At 36.7% G+C, this 21,536-nt stretch overlaps 1 protein-coding gene across 1 annotated transcript; it reads left to right on the top strand.

Annotated features, from left to right (window-relative positions):
• Positions 1–355: 355 nt before the first annotated feature.
• Positions 356–21,240, top strand: LOC144367145 (uncharacterized). The gene is made up of 5 exons (XM_078022466.1): positions 356–566; positions 10,910–10,959; positions 11,238–11,326; positions 15,960–16,071; positions 18,902–21,240. The coding sequence occupies exons 1-5, from the start codon at positions 356–358 to the stop codon at positions 18,923–18,925; spliced, it is 486 nt and encodes a 161-aa protein (XP_077878592.1). The 3' UTR covers positions 18,926–21,240.
• Positions 21,241–21,536: the final 296 nt, after the last annotated feature.

The following is a 21,536-nucleotide window of genomic DNA, read 5'->3' as shown; positions in this document are numbered from 1 at the left end:
ACGATTTTATATAATTTAGAAAGGTCTGGCTCCACTTCCTATGGAGACGTGAACATTCTGATTTTTTTTTTCCACATTCCCTTCTCCATGGCCAGTGTCACTGTGAAAAATATTTAAAGAAGATTAAACAAAAATGGACAGCGAATAACATAAAACTAAGAGAAGGAATATAATAAACATGGTGCTTGCATGAATTGAGAATTTATAGAAAATATTCAAGAAATAAGAGAAAATGGCAAAAGATAAGCTGAGAAGAGCTTTATTTTTTTTTAGTTGCAAATGTAAAAATAATTTTTAGAAAACCATGGTGCTAATTTAGCTTTTGGCAAGATTTAAATAGACAAATATTCAACGTATGACACAATTGGCTTCAAGAGCAGATGTTATGCTTCCAGGTTCATGGTGGTGCCAAGGGGTACCAGCACCTGTGATGCCCGAGGAGAGCAATGAAGGAAGAGGATACAGCGATGACAGCTACTGGGAGTTAGGAACAGCAGGAAGACACACAAGGAACTGCCAATGGACTCCATCAGCAGCAGCACCTCTAACTTCCTGGCAGCAAGATGGTAACTGAAGATCTGGTGTATCTAAAGCACACACCAGAAGGATGTGCTATGTCCAAAGACACACTAGCTCCAGGTAGCAAAAACTAATCAATATCACATTTCTTTTTTTTTTTTTTTTTAAATGAAATTCCTCTTGATCTTGAGTAACATTCTAGAATGTTTATCTTGTAAAAGCCACCTTTCATTTTGTAAAGATGGCCATTTTATTGCTTGGGGTTTTGGACAAATCTCTACCTGCATATATCATCATTATGCAGATTGTGATGATTTATATCACCACCACCATCCATACCATGATAATTATTCAGCATTTAACCTTCCTAAGTCTTTCAAGACAACATCTATCAATCTAGGGGGTGTTCCTCTTGGTTGAGCAATTGCTAACACTGCTTGCCACTTTCTAGACGTATTTCCCTTGGTAGAGTTCACCACAGCATAGCACACTTTCTTTCTAGAATCTGGAGAGGAACAAAATCACATTTTCTAATTAGATCTATATTTGTCCTTATGACATAGCACTCGGGGAGAATCACACATTCACTTGTAAATCCTCAAAAGATGACTTTAACTTTTTCAACATTAGGTCTTAGTGATCTTTTCTTATTGAAATTTAATCATCTTACAATTGATGAAACAGGCACAAGAGCATGGGAAGAGCAACTGTTACAACCCTAGAGGATGCTTGCTTGTTCTTCTTCCCATTATTTCTATTTCACGAATTTAATGTTTTTGAAATTTAAGTCTAAGGAATTCCCTTTTAATATAGGTCAAGTACCTTGTCTCTTTTTCTCAAACTTTATATAGAAAATGTGGATTTAGACTTGATGCAGATAAATCCTGTGAGTATGAGAAAGCTTTTATAGGGAGATATAGATCTGAATTCTGCTCCATCACATGGTAACAGGATCTTGCAGGAATTTCTTTACTTCTCTGAGCTCCATTTCCAGTCAAGAATGGTTACCTCTGCTGTGTGTTGGAAGGTAGAAAATGAAGTGATGAAGCATATATGCTTAGCAGAGCACTAGGCACAGTGTAAATGTTTAAAAATTTGAAGATAAGAAATTTCTGTGTTCTTGTGTATGTTCCTAGGAGGAGAAAGACGGGGAGACAATGACAAAAGAGAAATACCACAACAGAGTACACTAATATCACAGGCTGCTTAGGATACATAGCTGGGATCTTAATGTCCTTTCTAAAACAGAATCTGCAGCCCTCTCATAAAGCAGATACTGTATAGGACTCCTGCCACAACTTTAGGAGTTCAGTGGGTTCTACCACATTCAACTTAGACCTGTGTTCAGACACATTCAGACTCAAGGATGATATCATCTCTAAAACAGATTAGAAGGAATTGAAAGATGTCACGTTATGTCCAGTCTCTAACATAAAGTTATCAGATTTCCCTGTTTTCTTCCTTTCCTACTCTCTAGAGATGGGTCATTTTCTAAACTAGGATGTATTTATCCTATTTGTTCTTCTTTCGGTAATGTTTGGATTGAAAAAAATCTTAAATTTGTATGTTGTTCTGGTCTGTTGGACCATCTTTTATCAGATTTCTTAGAATAGTACCTGATAACTTTCAGAGAGTCTTGAAGACTAAGCTGAAAACAATCAGCAGGTTCAAAACAAGCTCAGTGACCAAGGTCAACAGCACACCAGTGAGACCAATGTTTGTTATTTGAACATTAGAAATGTTTGACATCAACATGAAAAGGAGGGTTATTTGGTTAATGAATCTGGCACAGCTGCAGCTGGAGAGTCAGGGGAGGGTGAGATACTGAATGAGTTCAGAAACCAAGGAGCCATTATGAACAAGCAGGGTCATTGCCAACATGTTCCTGCTTCTCTCTAGAAGATTTGAACTTCCTGTGAATCCTACCATTTAAGAGTACAACCCTTTCCACTCTGGGAGACTCAAATGCCTCTAGTGAAATGCCAACATAAATGAAAATTTAATTGCTTTTCACCTGCAGCACCTGTGCAAATAAATTGTACAAGGCTTCAGACAAGTTGAAGAGCCTCAGTATGTTATAGAAGGAACAGCTGGTCCGGTCAGTGTTCATTTGCCGAATGGTTTTTGTAATCCCAGCTTGAGCTGGAAAGGAATCTCTGGAAAGACAGCTAAGCCAGAGCTTCCATGCAAGAAGCATCTGTCATGTAAACAACTTCATGGGAGATGCCCGTCCTTTTGGCTGTGACAAATGATGAGAACGGCTGCCATCTGAAAGAGCAACAATGCTAGCCAACATGTGTTTTCTGAAGTGACACAACAAGTTTCCATTGCCACTAGTACATGTTGTTATATAACAAATTCATACGCACTAACCATAACTGAATCACTGACCCTGAGCCCTACAGTGTGTCAGAGATTCTCAAGTAAAGGAAATAAGATGATTTTACTCAAAAATAATGAATCACATACTTGAAAATCAGCGAGGATAAAAAGATACCCCCATACTCCTTGCCCACCAGGTATCACATTGTCTTACTTTTACTTTTGACTGCCTTCCATTTCTAGATCCTTTCCCATCCTTTGGGTTTAACTCCTCAGTGAACAAACAGCTTGACTTTAGTGAGTATTTACCCAGCATCTTCCTTCACTTTCCAAATCTTGCCATGAATTTCCAAGGAGAGTACTTTGTCTGGGATACCCTGTCTCCAGGTTCACAGGATGGGAATTCAAAATTCCCATGAGAAAGAGATTGAATGCAAAACACCAGGAAACCTTCACTCTGAGGTAGATTGCTCTGAATTTCAGTCTTTGAGGAAAAAGATTTCTTTTTAAAATGATGGTCATTTAAAATAATATTTTTGGGGAAAAAATTTTAGCAATACTTCAAGGAAAAACAAATGACACTTGATTTCCTGTAGACCCTTTAAAATCTGAATGTTAAGTTGATTCATGATGATATTCAGTACAACATGAGGGTCCAAATACTATTGGAAATATTATTACAAATGACTTTATAGCCTAAGACAGTGGCTTGCAATTCTTACCCAGTATAGTTCTATCCTCATTGCCTAATAATTCTCCCTGCACATTTCTTTACACTTCAATCTTTTATCATTAACCAGACATCAGGCATAAATTAGGAGCTCAGTCAAAGTAATAGGAAATTATACCACTCTTATTTGGAACAACTAATAGTTTCCACTTAAGTGAAATGAATTTTATTTTACACCAAATTCAATAATGCAGCTCTAATCTAGGACTTCAGTGTTATGCTCTATTTGCTGGAAGTTCAGTTCCTTCAATTCTTGAACTTCAGCAAAGAAAATCTGAGCTCTACTCTTCTGTTCTGCCACTGAGTTACTATGTAATTAACCTAAATCAGCTGAAATCCCTTTGACTTTGTTCTTCTTTTGTTTGTTTTTTATCCATTTGGAAAGTGCCAATAACCCAACTTCATTCTACAAAGTCATCCAAAGTCAGAAATCTCATTTTAGGATTTTCAAACTATGTTTCTAGAAGCTCAGAAATTCTTCACAATCCTTTTAAGATGCTGCAGGCAAATAACTCAGTCAATATTTTAAATTTTTGATACATATTTAACTCTTTGGAAATATACTAATAATTACTAATGCATATATATTATATGTAAGACATCAATATATGTTGTAAGCATACTTCCAAGATACTGCCTTGTTAACCTATTCTTCTGTAAAAACCTCATTATAAAGCTCCTTCCATGAAATAAATGAATGTGTGCGCGCGCACACACACACACACACACACACACACACACACACACACACACCCTTCCTTTAAGTATGTTATTTGCTAATAATGATGTAGATTGGTCTTGGTCTGTCTTTGAGAAGTCAGTGACAAATTTACTCTCCTTTCTTAATATGTTTAGGCATATTAAACATATTTTCACATATGTGGTGTGAAAGGCTTTGTGAAGGCCTGCATGCTAAGAGGGTCTAGGTTGTTATATGCAACCTATTGACAATGTAGCAGGATGACCTAGTGGTCAAATGAAAAACTCTTAGAGCAAGGTTGCAAGGACTGTTAACTTTAAAAGTAGACACAGGTCTTTCATTAATGTGACTAGAGGCTTCCTTCACATTCTGCAATGGTTTCTACAAAGGTACTTTACTTTCCTTAAGAAAAAAAATCTGAAGAGGGCTGGGCTGCAGCTCAGTGGTGGAGTGGGAGTGCTTGCCTAGCATGTGTGAGGCACTGGGTTCAAGCCTTAGCACCACATAAAAATAAATAAAATAAAGTCATTCTGTTCATCTACAACTACAAAAATAAAATAAAATAAAATAAAATAAAATAAAATAAAATAAAATAAAATAAAAGGTGAAGAGGCTTCCAAGAGTGGCTCACTCTATGAGCTGGGTCTAAATTTTCTTCTTCCACAATAAACAGTAAGGTAAATATTTTAGGATACCTAGAGATTTTGTCTTTACATTATAAACTTACTGTAATTATGATTAACTCATATAGATACACTGAGTTTATCATTATTATTTTAAGATTATTTCTTAAGTGTCTAGACAGGTCTGGATCTCTCTCTCTCTCCCTCATACACACACACACACACACACACACACACACACACACACACACACACACACACACTTTGGTGGAGGAGACTGAGTCTTGGATAAATAATGTATTCAGCAACAAGTTTTAGGGGACAGAGAGTTTCTGTTTTTGTATAATCTGTTGTGAAACAAAAATGACAATGTTGTGAGGTCCAATTATAACTCCATGCTTCACCCGTTGCAAGCCCAATAGACATGTCCCCTTCTGCCCTAGAGAAACAGCACTGCACACTCAGAAAGCACAGGTATGAACCAGAGAGATGTCTTTGAGGAAACCCACAGGTACTGCATTTTCCTGCCTTTTTACAACCTGTGCCATACATCTCAGGTGGTGCAATTCATTTAATTATCACTGTCATTAATTTAATCTTTTTCTCAAGACAACAAAAGAAGCTATTGCATGTATAGCAAGTGTAAATAAAAAGAAGAAGCATTTTCTTTTTGTCTTCTCTCTCTCTCTCTCTCTCTCTCTCTCTCTCTCTCTCTCTCTTTCTTTTTAAGATGAGGTTCTTGCTATGCTGCCCAGACTGGTCTTGAACTCACAGCCTCAAGTAATCTTTCTACTTGAGCTTTTTAAAAGGATTCATTATACTTGTAATATGTTTAATATATAGTTCCTAGAGAATAGTGTATATGGTATTGAATTTTTGGCTGATTCTCTAGTAGATGACCATTGTTGGAAGGGTCCCCACTGTCCCCTCCCTTCAATATGGCTATAGATAAACCATGCTGCTCAGCCCACACGTATTACACATTTCTAAATCTGTACACCATCACCAGTCTGTTATTCATTGCCCATTATTTTCTTTCTAAAAGTGAATTAATATAAATATAAAATTTCATTTTTAAGGATTCCTGCTATGTGTCCTTTCATTACTCAAAGAAATATATTGTTTTATTACTTCTTAATTTTTTTATTAAAGAAATTGAAAAGTTTCATAGTCTCAAAACAACCCCCTGTGTTACAAATGAAACTTTCAAAGCACTTCTTTCAAATCTGACATTTTGGGAACATGTATTTCACAATCCAAGTGAGCATCTAAATATTAGTTTTCAATAGTATATAGTTTCAATAGTATATATATGCAGATTTCTCCAAGTAAACAAATCATAGTTTCAATAGCAAATAGTTTTCAATCATGTATACTTCAATAGTATATAGTATGTAGTTAATTATTCAAAAATAAAATTCAAAAGTAGAAATTAGTTTAAGTATATTGATAGCTCAATTTCCTGTTATGTAAAGTTAAATATGATTCTAAAACTATTTTCTCTCTCTGTATATATTCTTGTATTATTCAACTTGTTAAGTATCTTATTGGTCTAACAGGTAAACTACTTATACTCAACAAACAAAACTGTTGGGTCTTATGTTAGTAATTTAGTACTTCTACAGAAAATTTTAAGTCAGAATTTAATATAGTTTTTCTTCAAAATTTTCTGTAATTATTTGGTCTTATATATTGTATATTGCAGACTTCAGAACAATAACAATTTAAAAGTGAGCAAGATATTTGCCTACTTTTAGTATAAACTCTCCCTCATGTTCTCTGAATGATAACAGGACCCTAGGTATGCTGAGGTTTGTTAAAACAAAAAGAAAAAGATTCTTTGAAAATTCTCTGGTGGCTATAATGACTTTTCTAATATAATGTTCTTAGGATATACATTTTTCATCTTCAAAACATACACGCTAAGTTAAATATCTGCTATACGATAGAGACTGGAGTGTAACACGTGCATGTGTGTCTACTTCTTTCCCTCTGCCTTCCTTTCCCTTTCCTCCCCTTCCCTTCCCTTCCCTTGGATCTTCTATTTTCAGGAGTGAGATCCTATCGACATTGATGCTGGTAGTGATGTGTTGCAAGGCCACTGATGTCTTCATTACTATGGAGAAAGCTGGCACTCACTTGATGAGCAGAGTCAAAGGGATAATAATTTTGCTGTAGCCAATAAGTGGGTTCCCTCCCTCCCTTTCTTTTTTTCTTTCCCAGGGGCACTCTACCACAGAGCTAAATCCTCTGCCCTTTGTAATTTTCTTTTTATTTTGAAATAGTGTCTTTCTAAGTTGCCTGGGCTTCCCTTGAACTTGTGATCCTCCTGCCTCAGCCTCCCAAGTAGCTGAGATTACAGGTATGTACCACAATGCTTGGAGAAATATGCATTTCTACACCCAAAAATTATTATGTGGATTTAAAATGTGATAAACAATATAACTAATACTTGGGATGGATTAAGTACTATTAGAAACAAATCTAGTCTGGGAAGAAAAAAGTGCACTTTCTAAGTGGTAGAATGAATTCAATGGCCTGCTATTTAGTGCCTATTAATAAGTCTTAGTGAATATAATAAAGAAATAAAACAGAATAAAGAAATGTAGCTGAATTTTCATCAATGAGAACTCTAAAATGGAAAGACAAAACTCCAGTATAAGCTATAAAATATAGGATTTGAGAATGCAAAATTAGACTCTCTGCTCCTCCCTGTATGGCTGATAGCCACATTTTCACACCTTGTGCAGTTTCAGCTATGTCCCTGAGATATTATATTGAAGGCTGGAATGAATGGATTTGGCCATATAGGTGCCTGGTCACAAGAGCTGATTTCAATTTCAATAAAGTGAATACTTTCATCAATGATCCTTTTGTTGACCTCAACCGTATGGTCTACATTTCAATGGCACAGTCAAGGCTGAGAATGGGAAACTTGTTATCAACAGAAAGTCCATATTCAATTTTCAGGTGTGAGATCCTATTGACATTGATGTTGGTAGTGAATGTGTTGCAAGGCCACTGATGTCTTCATTACTATGGAGAAAGCTGGTGCTCACTTGATGAGCAGAGTCAAAGGGATTATTATTTTGTTGTAACCAATAAGTGGGTTCATGGTATCAAGTATTCACTTAACTTTTCTGAGCTTATTTCTATATTTGTAAAATTGGGTGCTAAATGTAATAATTCCAAAATTTTCACATTGCTCATTGTTAGAAAGGCTTTCTTTCCTTTCATTCTACTTTAATAATAGTTTTATAACAGTAGAAATTAAGAAGAACTATTGTCTTTCCATTGTACTCTTTATCATCTTGTACTGTAGTCTTATGTATCTATATTGTTGCATAATAAACACTCATCATTTTAATAAGTGCTCAAATTACAAAATTGTCTAGGTCCTTTGGAATTAGTATGTAGATCTTAAGGGTGTTCAATGTGTTCCTATACAACAAAGTGTTAGTCAGTACCCAAGATGTGTAAACCATTGGCTAGATGCATAATCCCTATTCTTAAATTTTTTTTTAATTCCACAATTGAGAATAAAAAATAATAAAAATGAGCCAAATGAACAAGCATTAGTGGCACAAGGTTAGTTTTTTAAGCATAATGTTATCTGTACAGATAGCTCCCATCTTACAATAGTTTGACTTTTGATTTTTCCGCTTTACCATGCATTCAGCAATACAAATCATATTATGAAGTTTGTATTTTAATCTTTTCCCAGATTAGCAATATGTAGTATGGCACTCTTTGATGATACTGGGCAGTTGAAGTGAGCCACAGTTCATAGCCACACAATCATGAAGATTAACAATGAATACTCTACTGGATACTGTGTTGCCCAGCTATGCTATTTGGAGGGTTAAGTGCACGAATGCATTTTTGACTTATAATATTTGCAATTTAGGATGGGCTTATCAGGACATACCCTCATTATAAATCAAAGAGTGTCTGTATAGGATGAGGGAAACTTGAAGTAGAGAGTGGCATTTTGAGTGTTAGACTATGTGGTAACACTTAGATTCCCTGTAAGGAGTGAGGTTCTCATTGCTCCCAGTTGCAGGGCATGTTTGCTACTAATAGCTCACATGTGAATTTCCCCCTCCTTGATATGCCCTAGATCAAAGGGAACTGCCTAATGAAAATATTAATTTGTATCATTATTTTTTGCAAACATTTTAAAGGGGAAGGGGACTCCCAAGTTTCACTCACTGGACTTAGTTTGGAACATTTTTGCCAGCTTAGAGTTTCCATGGAATTAATGGGAGCTTCTGTAGCAATTGCATGTCAGTTCAAATCTCCCTTTATAGAATTCTGATCCCCTTACTCCATTGAATGTGTTGGTCCCAAGACAGAATTCTCCAAAATGTCACAGGCAAACCATTCTCACCTTAGAATATTTCCCAGTAAACAACATATGTGACCATTGGTGGCAGGAGTGGTCAAATTAAGGAGGCATGAAAATGAATTCTGGAACTGGATTCCCTCCTAGCTGACTGGCAGAGGATCTATCACCAGTGGTAGATGAGGTACTTTGCTTACAATAGAAGTATAACTGTTAAAATTTTTACCAGATGTAAAGTAGGTTGTAAATTGGGATATAGGGATAATAAATGCACTGGTGAGTACAGTCTGAAGCTTTTTAAGCAGTCAGGGAAAAGTAGTAGTTATTAAAACCAAGGAATTTGATGGCTATTTTAGGATTAATAGAGACTTTGAAGAAAGATGATGAAAGGCTGTAGGTGATTAATCACCTTTTTAAGGTCAAGTGCAAAATCAAAGATCTTAATGACAGCAAAAAGAGATTTTCATCTCCTTAAGGTACAAGTTAGATTGTAGGATCATGCCCAGGAGTTAATTGCAATGGTAGCAGAGTTTCAGAGAAGGTTAAATTTGCAAACATGAAAATTCTGGCACATCAAGGTCAAGACCTTTTGTAGAAGGAGTTGTGCATGGTGATACATACTAGCATGATCTGTATTGACACATTATCAATCTTGAATCTGCAGATTTCCCTTAACATTCATTTCTGGGTTTGGAGAAATGACCTTCTCTTCCATGTTAAAGGTAGTTCACTGTTTCTTTTCTTAACATATAATTTATGAACTTTTGTTAAATAAAGCAATATTTTAATTTCAAGTAAATTGATATCATGTTAACATCTTGTACAAATGGGACAGATAAAGAAAGAAGGTTAAAGTAATGGGGGGTGAAGAAGGTAATTTGCAAAGGAAGTTGGTCTCTGGCATAAATTACTGGCCCCAGTCCAGCCCTAAACTCAGAAATGTTGCATAACAACAACAAAATAAATCTTATAGAAAGTTTTTAGCTGGAGCATCCTTCTTGGGAGATTAGAAAAACTCATTTTGCATTTGGCCAAATTTGCTGTTTGTATCCCTTCCCTGATACCTGGTCGTTTGAAGCGTGATTTATATTGTACTTTTAAAACTTACATTCCATACATTCTCTTCCATCCTTGTACTTTTTCCACTTATATTTAATTCTGATTGTGTAATTTTCAATGATTGTGCAGTCTGGTTTTCATGGAATATAATATATAAAGCAAAGATCAGACAAGTAGGTGCAAATTTAGTCTTCCACAAATATAACTTAGAAAGTATCTGTAAGATAGTCTACTGAAGTATAATGTAGAGGAGTTTGTGTTCAGTAGCTAATTTGTATTGTAAAAAATTTAAACACAAAAAAGCTAAAGAGATCCTTTATGATTAATATAATTATCTTTTTCACCCCAACACCCTCAAATTGTTTAACATATCCAGAAGCACCATTGTTAAATTTGTTACTGTCTAGATATTTCTTATGCAAATATAATCTTAAACAAATTTCAGTATTTAGTTTTCATTTCACTTTAAGTATTATTAAACCTATTTCGGAGGGAGACCCAGCAGTTGAAGCAGCCACAGGCATTCTTGTTCATTTAGGTCACTGGTCCTTGAACTATCAAAAGAAGGATTTCAAGTGAGTCTCACACAGTAATAATTTCGAGTTTATTAGAAGGGAAAGGAAAAGAAAAAAGGCACATTCTCAAGGAAGAAAGGGAGAGAGTAAGTTCTATCAAAAAGGCATGCCCCCTATCCTCCAGTTTTAATTGGGCTGTGGGTGGGGTGGGGTGGGGTTTCCCAGGGAAGTTTCCAAAGAGTCCCGCCCAGGTCCATCTCTGAACTTTTCACCAACAGAAGAATAGCATCATACTTTCAAGTATGCACTGTGAATGGTTTTACCCTATGGAGGAGGAATTTTACTACAATAGTGACATTCCAAACATCCAAACAGGTCACCTTGGCTCATGCTCACTGGTTCTAATTGGAACTTGTTCTTACAGATTTTATGGTTGGTGAGTTTTGCTTCTAATTTTCCTGTCTCTCTGAATCATGGGATACGGTCTGATAAAACTGAAGTCCTCCCTTCAAGGTAACTTGTGTTTATCTTATTGAAACCAGAGTTTGAGAAGAATCCAGATTCTCCACTTCTATTGGTAGGTAGGGTGTGTGTAAATTACAGGCCTCTGCACCTGAGAAAGCTCATTTTGGTGTTAGCAGCTCTAATGGCAAGTTATGTCCCCCAGTATTGCAGCAGACCCCAGCAGCTCGAGGCCAATTTCTTTCTGGGTGCCTGTCTCATGAATTTGAAGAATGAAATCCACAGACAAGGAAGAGTAAGATTAAAAGAGTAGGATTTATTCAAGTGAGAAGAAAAGAGACAGAACTCCTGCAGGGCAAGAAGGGTCTTTATAGGAGTTGCTACTTAAGTTACTAGTCTAGGGGCTTATATAGCCACTGGATAGGGGTATTGATTTGTATCTAAGATAATCAAATATTGGAAAAATACCAAAGCTATTGGTCAAAACTTATGCTCTGCAGATATTGGAAAAGTGCCAAAGCTATTGGTTAAACCTGCAACATTCTGATTGGTTAGCCCTTGAGTTTGTAGCCTCCACTCAAGTGTATCCTGCCTCTCTTTTCCCACTGCCTTTGGACAAAGAAGTTGGTCGAAATGCTTGGAATGTTTCTACAGGTTAATCTCATAGAGTGGCCTTTACCTTTAGAGAAGCCTTTGGGACCCATTTCCTTAACTGCTCATTTTACTATCTTTCTATCCTCTTATTCATCATCATTAAGAAAGAGTCTTTGGGCCTGCATTTCTTTTGCAAATAATAGGTGGTTTGCTGAGAAATATAATGTATCTTATTGACTTAAGCCAGGGAAAGGCTAGAGTACTCTTCAGTAAATTACTTTCTTTAAAAAAAAAAGAATGTGGGGGTTCATTATAGTAGACCTGGTCTATAGAATTATCCCCCTAATCTCATGTTCTCACTGCTCATGTCTGTCTGCTACCTATCTCTTATGGTAAATCTGGGTTGTCAACTTGATTGGATAAGAGACTTCCAGATATATCAGAAGGTTTCAAGGGATGATTGACATGTGGGACAGCCAACAGAGAGGCAGAGACCCACTGTGAATGTAGGTGGTACATCCCAATGGACTAGGGGCTTGGATGGAAGAAAGGTGGAATAAGGAGGAAGACAAAATGGATTCAGGTGCCATTTTTGTTGGACAGGTACTTATATTGCTGCTGTTATTCCCTGAAGAATCAGACTCCAGCTCCTTAACTCTTCCAAAGTGAACTCAAACCAGAGATTCTCCAGGGAGTTTTGAGGCCATTAGTCCTTCTTCTTGGACTGAGCAGTTACTGGTTCTTCCAACTCCCCCGTCTGCAAACAGACATTATGGGACTATACAACTTCTGATCCTGTAAGTCAATCTAATGAATCCCATTTTTTATAATCATATATATAAGGGGCTTATATAGCTACTAGATAAGAATATTGATCCATATATAAGCTAATCAAGTACTGGAAAAAATACCAAGGTTACTAATAAAAACTTATGATATCATAAGTTTATTGGTTCCTTTCCTCTAGAGAACCCTGAGTAATAAATTTGAGGTGGGGTTCTAGAGAAACAGAACTAGAAGTATAAATTTCTGTAGTTGATTTGGTAGTTTTTAGAGTTGGCTCTCCAAATTAGTTGCTTAAGTGTCTGCTGATAGTACAGGCAGCACTGTTAATCCATGGCATGAATAGTTTAAAGAGATATGCAAAGTAAATATACTCAATTATCTTAATTCACCACTTGTGAGACATAAGAAGTTTCATGACTCTGTACAAGATACTTTTGAACAAGGAAAACTAAGGAATATAATGACATTGACTGGATTCTTCTCTTGTTTCTGGACATAGAAACAATGGACAAGGATGGGCTCAGAGATTCAGTTTCTCAGTTCCAGATGTGCACAGCCAATCTAAAATCTTCTCAGTGTAATCTGAAGGAGCATCTTCTCTCCAGTTGCTATGGGACTGAGGTTGCCAAAAAACAAAACGGAAAATCTTATCTGGTGATTGGATGAATGATGATGCAAGTTTAACTTTTAGTCTTGAAGGGTTATCTATAGTGGAAGTGAGAGCATTGCTTTGAAAAGAATGAGATCTGGGAAATTGAAATGAAGACTTGTGGGAGGGCCTTGAAGAGCCTGGGGACATTGAACTCCTACATTCTGATGAGTTTACTTTGCTAGAGGAAGTGGCTTCTCCACTTTTTGTGGTAGGGATATCCCCACTCCCACCTTCTGTGATATTACCATTTCCAACTCTCCCTGAGCAAATTAATCCTGCTTTGCCTGTGGAAGCAATAATAACCTTCCATAACCTGTTGCTGAGAATGACAATACCTATTCCTCTTAGGACCCACCTTTACCATCCACTTTTTGCCTGTAGGCAAAGATCTCTATGTCCTGATCCAACTCAAAACAAATTCCTAGAGTTGAGTTACAAGTGTGACCCAAGAAGTGAGCTATACTCTAAAGAAATTTCTTGAGTTTTCTAATTCATACAAGCAGAGATCTGTGTAACATGTATATTAATGTATTTTAAGGATGTGGGATAATGGTAGAAGGAACATAAAATTAGATCAGGCTGAAATTTTTGATATGGACCCATTAAGCAGAGATTCTGGATTTAATGTAGCAGTTGGCAGTGTTATAAAAGGTATGGATAGTCTGTTCGTTTGGGTGAAATATGGGTCAAAAGATCTGTAGATCTGTGGTGTTGGCTAATCAATCATTTTTTCCCCAGAAGTCAAATAGATGGGAAACCCACCAAATTTTTACTTCATTTCCATAAGCAAAAAAAATTTCTGGGGAATTTTTTTTTTTATCCCCAGGGCTGCATATTCTTCAGTGAACTGACTGCCAATACCAAAGAAAGAACTTGAAGGACTGAACAGAGAGGTTTTGTACATTTTTATTTCTCATGCATTCCTTGATAGTGGCAGGCTGGGACACAGTGGAGGGCTACACTGCACTTACATGCAGAGGGAATATATAGGATAGGTTGCACGCCTACTGCAGGTGAATTTCTTTGTTTTTGAGTACATTCTTTTACTTTACAACCAAGTAACTCTGCTTTGATTCTCACCTAAAGTTTGGAAATAAGGGCATTGGTTAGGTTACCCTCTCCATTTCCTTTATTATCACATTATTTACAATTCTTATCTTATTGCAAGCTTTCCTAGACACAGATTAGTGTTTAACGGAACACTCTGCCCTCTATAGTACCTCAGAAGCCCCACAATTGCACACCATCCTATGTCTTCTGTAAAGCCCTTGGGACAGGTTTCTAAAGGCACATTTCATCCATACTCCCCAAAGCAGTATGAAGAGCAAGAATCTATCAGTAGCCATGTCAGGGTAATTAAGATAACATAGAAAGTATGGCATCATGTCAATGGCAGGGCAGTTAACTATTTAGAGAATGGATCAATCAAAAAGGTATCAATAGGACTGGGGCTATAGCTCAGTGGTAGAGCACCTACCTAGCACGCGTGAAGCACTGGGTTTGATTCTTAGCACCACGTAAAAATAAATAAAGGTATTATGTCTATCTACAACTAATTTTTTAAAAGGGTATCAATAGCATTAATTTTATAAAAATTAGAGCTCTATAATTATAGATAGTAGTTGGGTTTATCCCAACAAACTTATACAGGCATAAAATTCAATTTTGGTTCATGATCCCCATTTTTCTCTCTACTCTTTTCCCTCTTGTCCTCCTTCTCCTCTCCCAATCTTCTTCTCCTCTACTTGTCTTCCTTTCACTCATCTATTTATTTATGTTTGATTGGTTCTTTCTACTTACCCATAAAGGTGAAATTGCCTGTGGTAAAGTCTCACAAAATGGTCTTTGGTTGATGACACTTGAGGGTAACATCACCTGTGATAACTCAGAAGGTCATTAAGACAAACCACTAGGGAGTTTACTTGTATATTCCATGGCCAACAAATGCTTCTTGTTTCTGATATTGCTACTTGTGCTACAGGCCAGTTTAAGAAAATGTTCAATATATGTCAGTTTCAGATATATCCTTTATCTGTGACCTTAATGCTGGTAGCTATGAGCAAAATAACATAGAAATGGCTATAGGCCACTGATGCTTGTTTTTTTTTTATTTAGTGTTCTTAGTGCATTGTGCAGATGAGCAGCCTACCTCTGCAAAGAGTTATTCTCAGTGCTTAAGCATTGTTTCAGCAGGCTATTCATTCTTTCAGTTAGTTCATCTCCTGTTGGATTTTATGGTGGGTGGAAAATATCTATGTCCTGATCCTGAGCCCACTGTTGCATGGCATGCCTGTGAGATGAGTTCCTTGGTCTCTCTCAATAGCCTTTGATATGCCATACATGGAACTCAGCTGGATCAGTCCCTTAATAGTTGGCTCTTTAGCTGGGGAAGGCTTGCATCAAGCCTATAACTGTGTCCACAAAAGTCAATGCATATTCAGCTCCTGATAATGGGAAAGGCCCACTTAGTTTACCTGCTATCACTGAAGAGGGATATTACCTTGTTTGATATGCCTGAGACTTCCAGTTGTTGTGGGTTGTGCTGAGAGCAGGCAAGACTGGAATGCAGAAACATCAGATATTTTTATGTTCCGTTCCCTATGTGTCTCCATTGCACATACAGTCTTTTGACCTGAGTGCTTTCATCTGCAGTGTAGCCAAGTGGCAACCTCTTCTACTGGGGCTTCCTCCAGCCATCTACCTTTGCCAGTTGGTCAACCTCATCATTTCCTTGAAATTGAAGAGAGCAGTGGATCGTCACATGGTATGTTGTGTCAAGTTTGGTTTGGATACAATACTAAATATCTTCCCACAGCTGTTTTCCTCACAGATGCATGTCAATAATTATCCATTGTTGCTATTGAGGCAATGACAATGTGAGTCCTCTGAATATGGCTCAGCTGTCTGTGAATATAGTTAATGGCCCACTTTTGTGAGCAATAACCATCCATACTGCTTGTAATTCAGCACACTAGCTGGTGTGTCCTTGTCCTTCATTGATCCACAGAGTCTCAGTCACTGGATGATAGACTACAGCTCTCCACTCTAAGGGGTTCCCATTTGCTGACCATCAGTGTGCCAGGCTGGCTCTGGCGTTGGAGGCTGACCTTCTTGAGTGAAGGGAGTAGAGGTGTGTCTTCTGGTGTTTCATCTTTTTTTGTTATATATGTGACTAGTCCCAGGAATGGCTGGAGCTCTAAACTGAGAGATAAAGTGCTGTTCATTCCTCCTATGAAAGGTATTCACCCCATTTCATAGTGATCGCCATCTGAGCTTCCCCTGATTTGGGGGTCTTGGTCATTTATTGTAGCCATCCACCGATAGGGTAGGTGGTCACAATTTGGCTGGTGCTTCTCTGGTGAAGGTCTTCGTGGCAAGAAGGGCAGCATAAATAGCATACATTTATTGTTCCAACAAGTGATAACATTCATCTGCCCACTTCCATGACTGTGACCAAAATTCAATAAGGGTCTTATGTCCCTTAATATGCTCCCATAAACCCTATTCAAAGCCATCTGGAGTGATATGGGTGGTAAGCTCAGCAGGTTACCATGTGTCTAGTGTCCTAATGTATTGTGACTATTTTACTATTTATTTGGCTTGATTAAATGCTTCAGTATGCCAATCAGTCTGGTCTTTTAATGTACCCTTCCTACATAAATTATAGAGGGGTCATAATAACTGAGCCAGATGAAGGATGAAAACCTTCCAAAACCTCAGTTGCCCCACAGATTATTAGATATGCTTTACAGTGTTGAGAGTGAAAATGGCTATCACAACCTGAGCTATAACCTTTGACCTGACCAGACAACACAGAAGAATCTCACCAATAAGCTTGCATTTTGTTAAGGTTTACAGCTCAGGCTCTCCCTTGGAAATGAATCAAAAGCATGGGACAGCCTTAGTGCTTAAAAAGATTCAGAAGTAGGACAAAGGTCTTCAATATAATGATACATTTTTATCTGTTCAGATCAGGACAAGGATTCCAAATCTTGTGCTATCACACCTTGACACATGATGGGGCTATGGATATATCATTGAGGTAACATTGTAAACATCCATTATTGGCCTTTTCATGTGAAAGTGAAGCAGACCAGAGACTTCTACCAGAAGACTCTTACCATAATTAAGCAGAAACCCCCACCATACTTGTAACATATAAGTTCCTCTTCTTGTCAGAAAGTTTTGTAACAGAATATCAGCCAAATTTCTGAAACAAACAAACAAACAAACAAAAACACAACAACAACTCAATGTAGGATAGGACTTCCTATTTTTTGTGAGGACTAAATTACTCTGTCTTGCAAAAGCTAAGTTTGGTTGCAGACTTGATGATGTTACCTCTGATTTTGTGATAAAACTTGTAAAACCTTGGCCTAATCTTAAAAAATGGCACAAAAAGCCCTTGTCATGTAATTCTTCAACCCCCCCCCCACTGGGTATAAAGTTCAAAGAATTTCCAAACTCATTGTCCAGAGAATTTTTAGGTGATATCCCTTCTGGACTCTGCAGTCAATAAACCTGTTTCCTGAAAATTGCTTGGGTGTCCAGCCTCTTCTGTCCTATATCAAAGGCAAACAGGGTGTTGATGCTCAGTGTTATATCTATGCTAAAGAATGTATTAGGAAGAGCTAATATACCATGATATGTTCCCATCTGGGTACTGAGCTCTTCTAGAATGGTGACTATATTGGGATTACTGCATAAAGTGAAGGGATCACCTTATTTAATTCCTCATAATTCACTGTCATACACCAAGTTCCACCTGGCATTATGGCATTACTACTGACCACACAGGGAAGTTAAAAGGACTGTGGCCTTTCATCTCTTTTGTTAGATTGGTTCCCAGGTTTTTTTTTTTTTTTTGAAGCTACTGTGAATGGGATAGTTTTCCTGATTTCTCTTTCAGCTCATTTGTCATTGGTGTATAGGAATGCAATTGATTTATGGTGTTAATTTTATATCCTGCTATTTTGCTGAATATGTATATGAGTTCAAGAAGCTTTTTGGTGGAGATTTTTGGGTCTTGTAAATATAGAGTCATGTCATTAGCAAATAGGGATAGTTTGAGCTCTTTTTATATTAATATCCCTTTAATTACTATCTTTTGTTTAATTACTGTGGCTAGGGTTTCAAAGACTATGTTGAATAGAAATGGTGAAAGAGGGCATCCATTTTATAGAGGGAATACTATAATTTTTTTCTCTATTTAGAATGATGTTGGCCTTGGGTTTATCATACATAGCATAAAAATATTGAGATATGTTCCTACTATTCCCTAGTTTTTCTGGTGTTTTGAACATGAATGAATGTTGCATTTTGTCAAATGCTTTTTCTGCATGTATTGAAATGATCATGTGGTTCTTGTCTTTAAGTCTATTGAAGTGATTAATTACATTTATTGATTTCTGTATGTTGAACCAATCTTGCATCCCTAGAATAAACCCCACTTGATCATGGTGCACTATCTTTTTAAAATGTTTTTGTATGTGATTTGCTAGGATTTTATTAATAATTTTTACATCTATATGCATGAGGGTTATTGGTCTAAAATTTTCTTTCCTTGATGTGTCTTTGTCTGGTTTTGGTTTCAGGGTGATACTAGCTTCACAGAATGAGGTGAAAGACCTCTACAATGAAAACTACAGAACACTACAGAAAGAGATTGAAGAACTTAGAAAATAAAAAGACCTCCTATGGTCTTGGATAGGCAGAATTAATATTGTCAAAATGGCCATACTACCAAAAGCTCTATACAGAACTAATGCAATTTGATTAAAATTCCAATGATGCTCTTCATAGAAATCAAATAAGAATTCTTGAAATTAATTTGGAAAAATAAGAGTCCCAGAAAGCATTCCTTAGTGAGTAAAGTAGTACAGGAGTTATCACAATGCCAGACCTTAAATTACACTACAAAGCTATAGTAACAAAAACAGCATAGTATTGGCACAAAAATAGAATTGAAGACCAATGGAACAGAATAGAAGACACAGAGACATACCACATTAATACAGTTATCTCATACTAGACAGAGGTATATTTATACCATAAAACATTGGAGAAAAGATTGTCTCTTTAACATGGTGCCGGGAAAACTGGAAATCCATATATAGTAGATTGAAATTGAACCCCTATATCTCACATATCTCACACTGCATAAAATTCAACTCAAAGTGGATCAAGGACCTAGGCATTAGACCAGAGACCCTGTGCCTACTAGAAGAAAAAGTAGGTCCAACTGTCTATCATATTGACTCAGGAATGGACTTTCTCAATAAAACTCTAAAAGCACAAGAAGTAAAATCAAGAATCCACAAATGGATATCAAACTAAAAAGGTTCTTCACAGTAAAGGAAATAATCAAGAACATGAACAGAGAGCCTACAGAATGGGAGAAAATCTTTACCACTTGTGCCTTGAATAAAGCATTAATCTCCAGAATATACAAAGAACTCAAAAAAAAAACTTAACACCAAACAAAACAAAACAAAAACAAAAAACAAATAAACCAATGAATAAATGTTCAAAGGAACTAAACAGATACTTCACAGAAGAAGAAATATGAATGGTCAAAAAATATATGAAAAAGTGTTCAACATCTCTAGCAATTAGAGAAATGCAAATTAAAATTACACTGAGATTCCATCTCCAGTTCAGAATGGCAATCATCAAGAATACAAATAACAATAAATGTTGTCAAGGATGTGGGGAAAAACGTTTACTCACACATTGTTGGTAGGACTGCAAATTGGTGCAACCATCCTAGAAAGCATTATGGAGATTTCTCAAAAAACTTTGAATGAAACTGTATTTGACCCAGCTATCCCACTTTTCAAATTATACCCAAAGAACTTAAAATCAGCATACCACAGTGATGCAGCCACATCAATGTTTATAGCAGCTCAGTTCACAATAGCCAAGGTACAGAATCAACGTAGGTACTCTTTGACAGATAAATGGATAAAGAAAATGTTGTATATATACACAATGGAATATTACTCATTCAAAAAGAAGAATGAGATTATCGAGTTTGCCAATAAATGGATGGAGCTGGAGAATATCATGCTAAATGAATTAAGCCAGTCCCAAAAAACCAATGTCCAAATATTTTCTCTGATATGTGGATGCTAACCCATAAAAGAGGAGGGTAAGGAAGGGAAGTATAGAAGTTAATTATATTATACAATGGGAAATGAAGGGAAAGGAGGATGGATGGGAATAGGAAAGACAGTAGAATGAATTGGATGTAACTTTCCTATACTCATATATGAATACACAACCAGTGTAACTCCATATCATGTTCAACCATAAGATACACAACCAGTGTAACTCCACATAATGATCAGCCATAAGAATGGTGTCAAATTATAATGGGTTGCACTCCATCTATTTATAATATGTCAAAACACACCCAACTGTCATGTACATCTAAAAACAACAAATAATTTTATAAAGGACTGTGGGTTGGGTTAATTATGTTTATTTTAGCCAATTCATGTATATTCTCTATTATCTCTTGTTAGATACTGGGGAGTTAATATTGTTTGGTGGCTATAATTCAGCAGGGTGAAGGCTAAACAGTAAGTGGTGTTTAGCATGCCCTATTAAAATTGGCTTTACAGCTGACATATGCTTAATCTCCCAGCAATGCAAAGAGAACTCCTTATAGGAGTTTATGGCATTTACCTCACAAGATACCAACACCTATTATATGTTCAGGAATGGGATTATGAACACTGGGTAGGGAATGGGTGGCAGGCATTCAAGCAACAGAGTCAACATTATGACTAAGCCTCTCATTGCTTTTCTCCCATCCCCACCTACAGCAGTTAATCTGCCTGAGAATTTGTGACGATTACCATTTATCAATATATACACAGCTCCTGTGTCCACCAGTGCTGTTACTCTCTAAATATATTTTGAAAGCCAACATATTGCCAATTTTATATATGTTTTCTGGTCCAGAGAAATGGCTCAGACCCCTGAATCTTGACTCCCCCCTCCACAATCAAGTACTTGGATTCCTCAGGAGAAGCTTTGGGCTCTGCTTCCATTACATCACCAAATAGGAAAAACTTGTTGCATTTTATTTTGGAAGAGGAGTTCATCCTACATTTTTATTATCCCCATTTTTTTTCCCTTAATGTGAGGTAATGGCTGAAATCTTTTGTCCTTTGGCCATTTCCTTTATAATTGTTAGGGTGGCATTAGTCTGTTTATCTATTT

Source organism: Ictidomys tridecemlineatus, chromosome 1, assembly GCF_052094955.1.
Source record: "Ictidomys tridecemlineatus isolate mIctTri1 chromosome 1, mIctTri1.hap1, whole genome shotgun sequence".
Lineage (NCBI taxonomy): Eukaryota > Metazoa > Chordata > Mammalia > Rodentia > Sciuridae > Ictidomys > Ictidomys tridecemlineatus.
The sequence above is the reverse complement of the archived record's forward strand: the minus strand, read 5'-3'. Positions and strand labels throughout refer to the sequence as shown.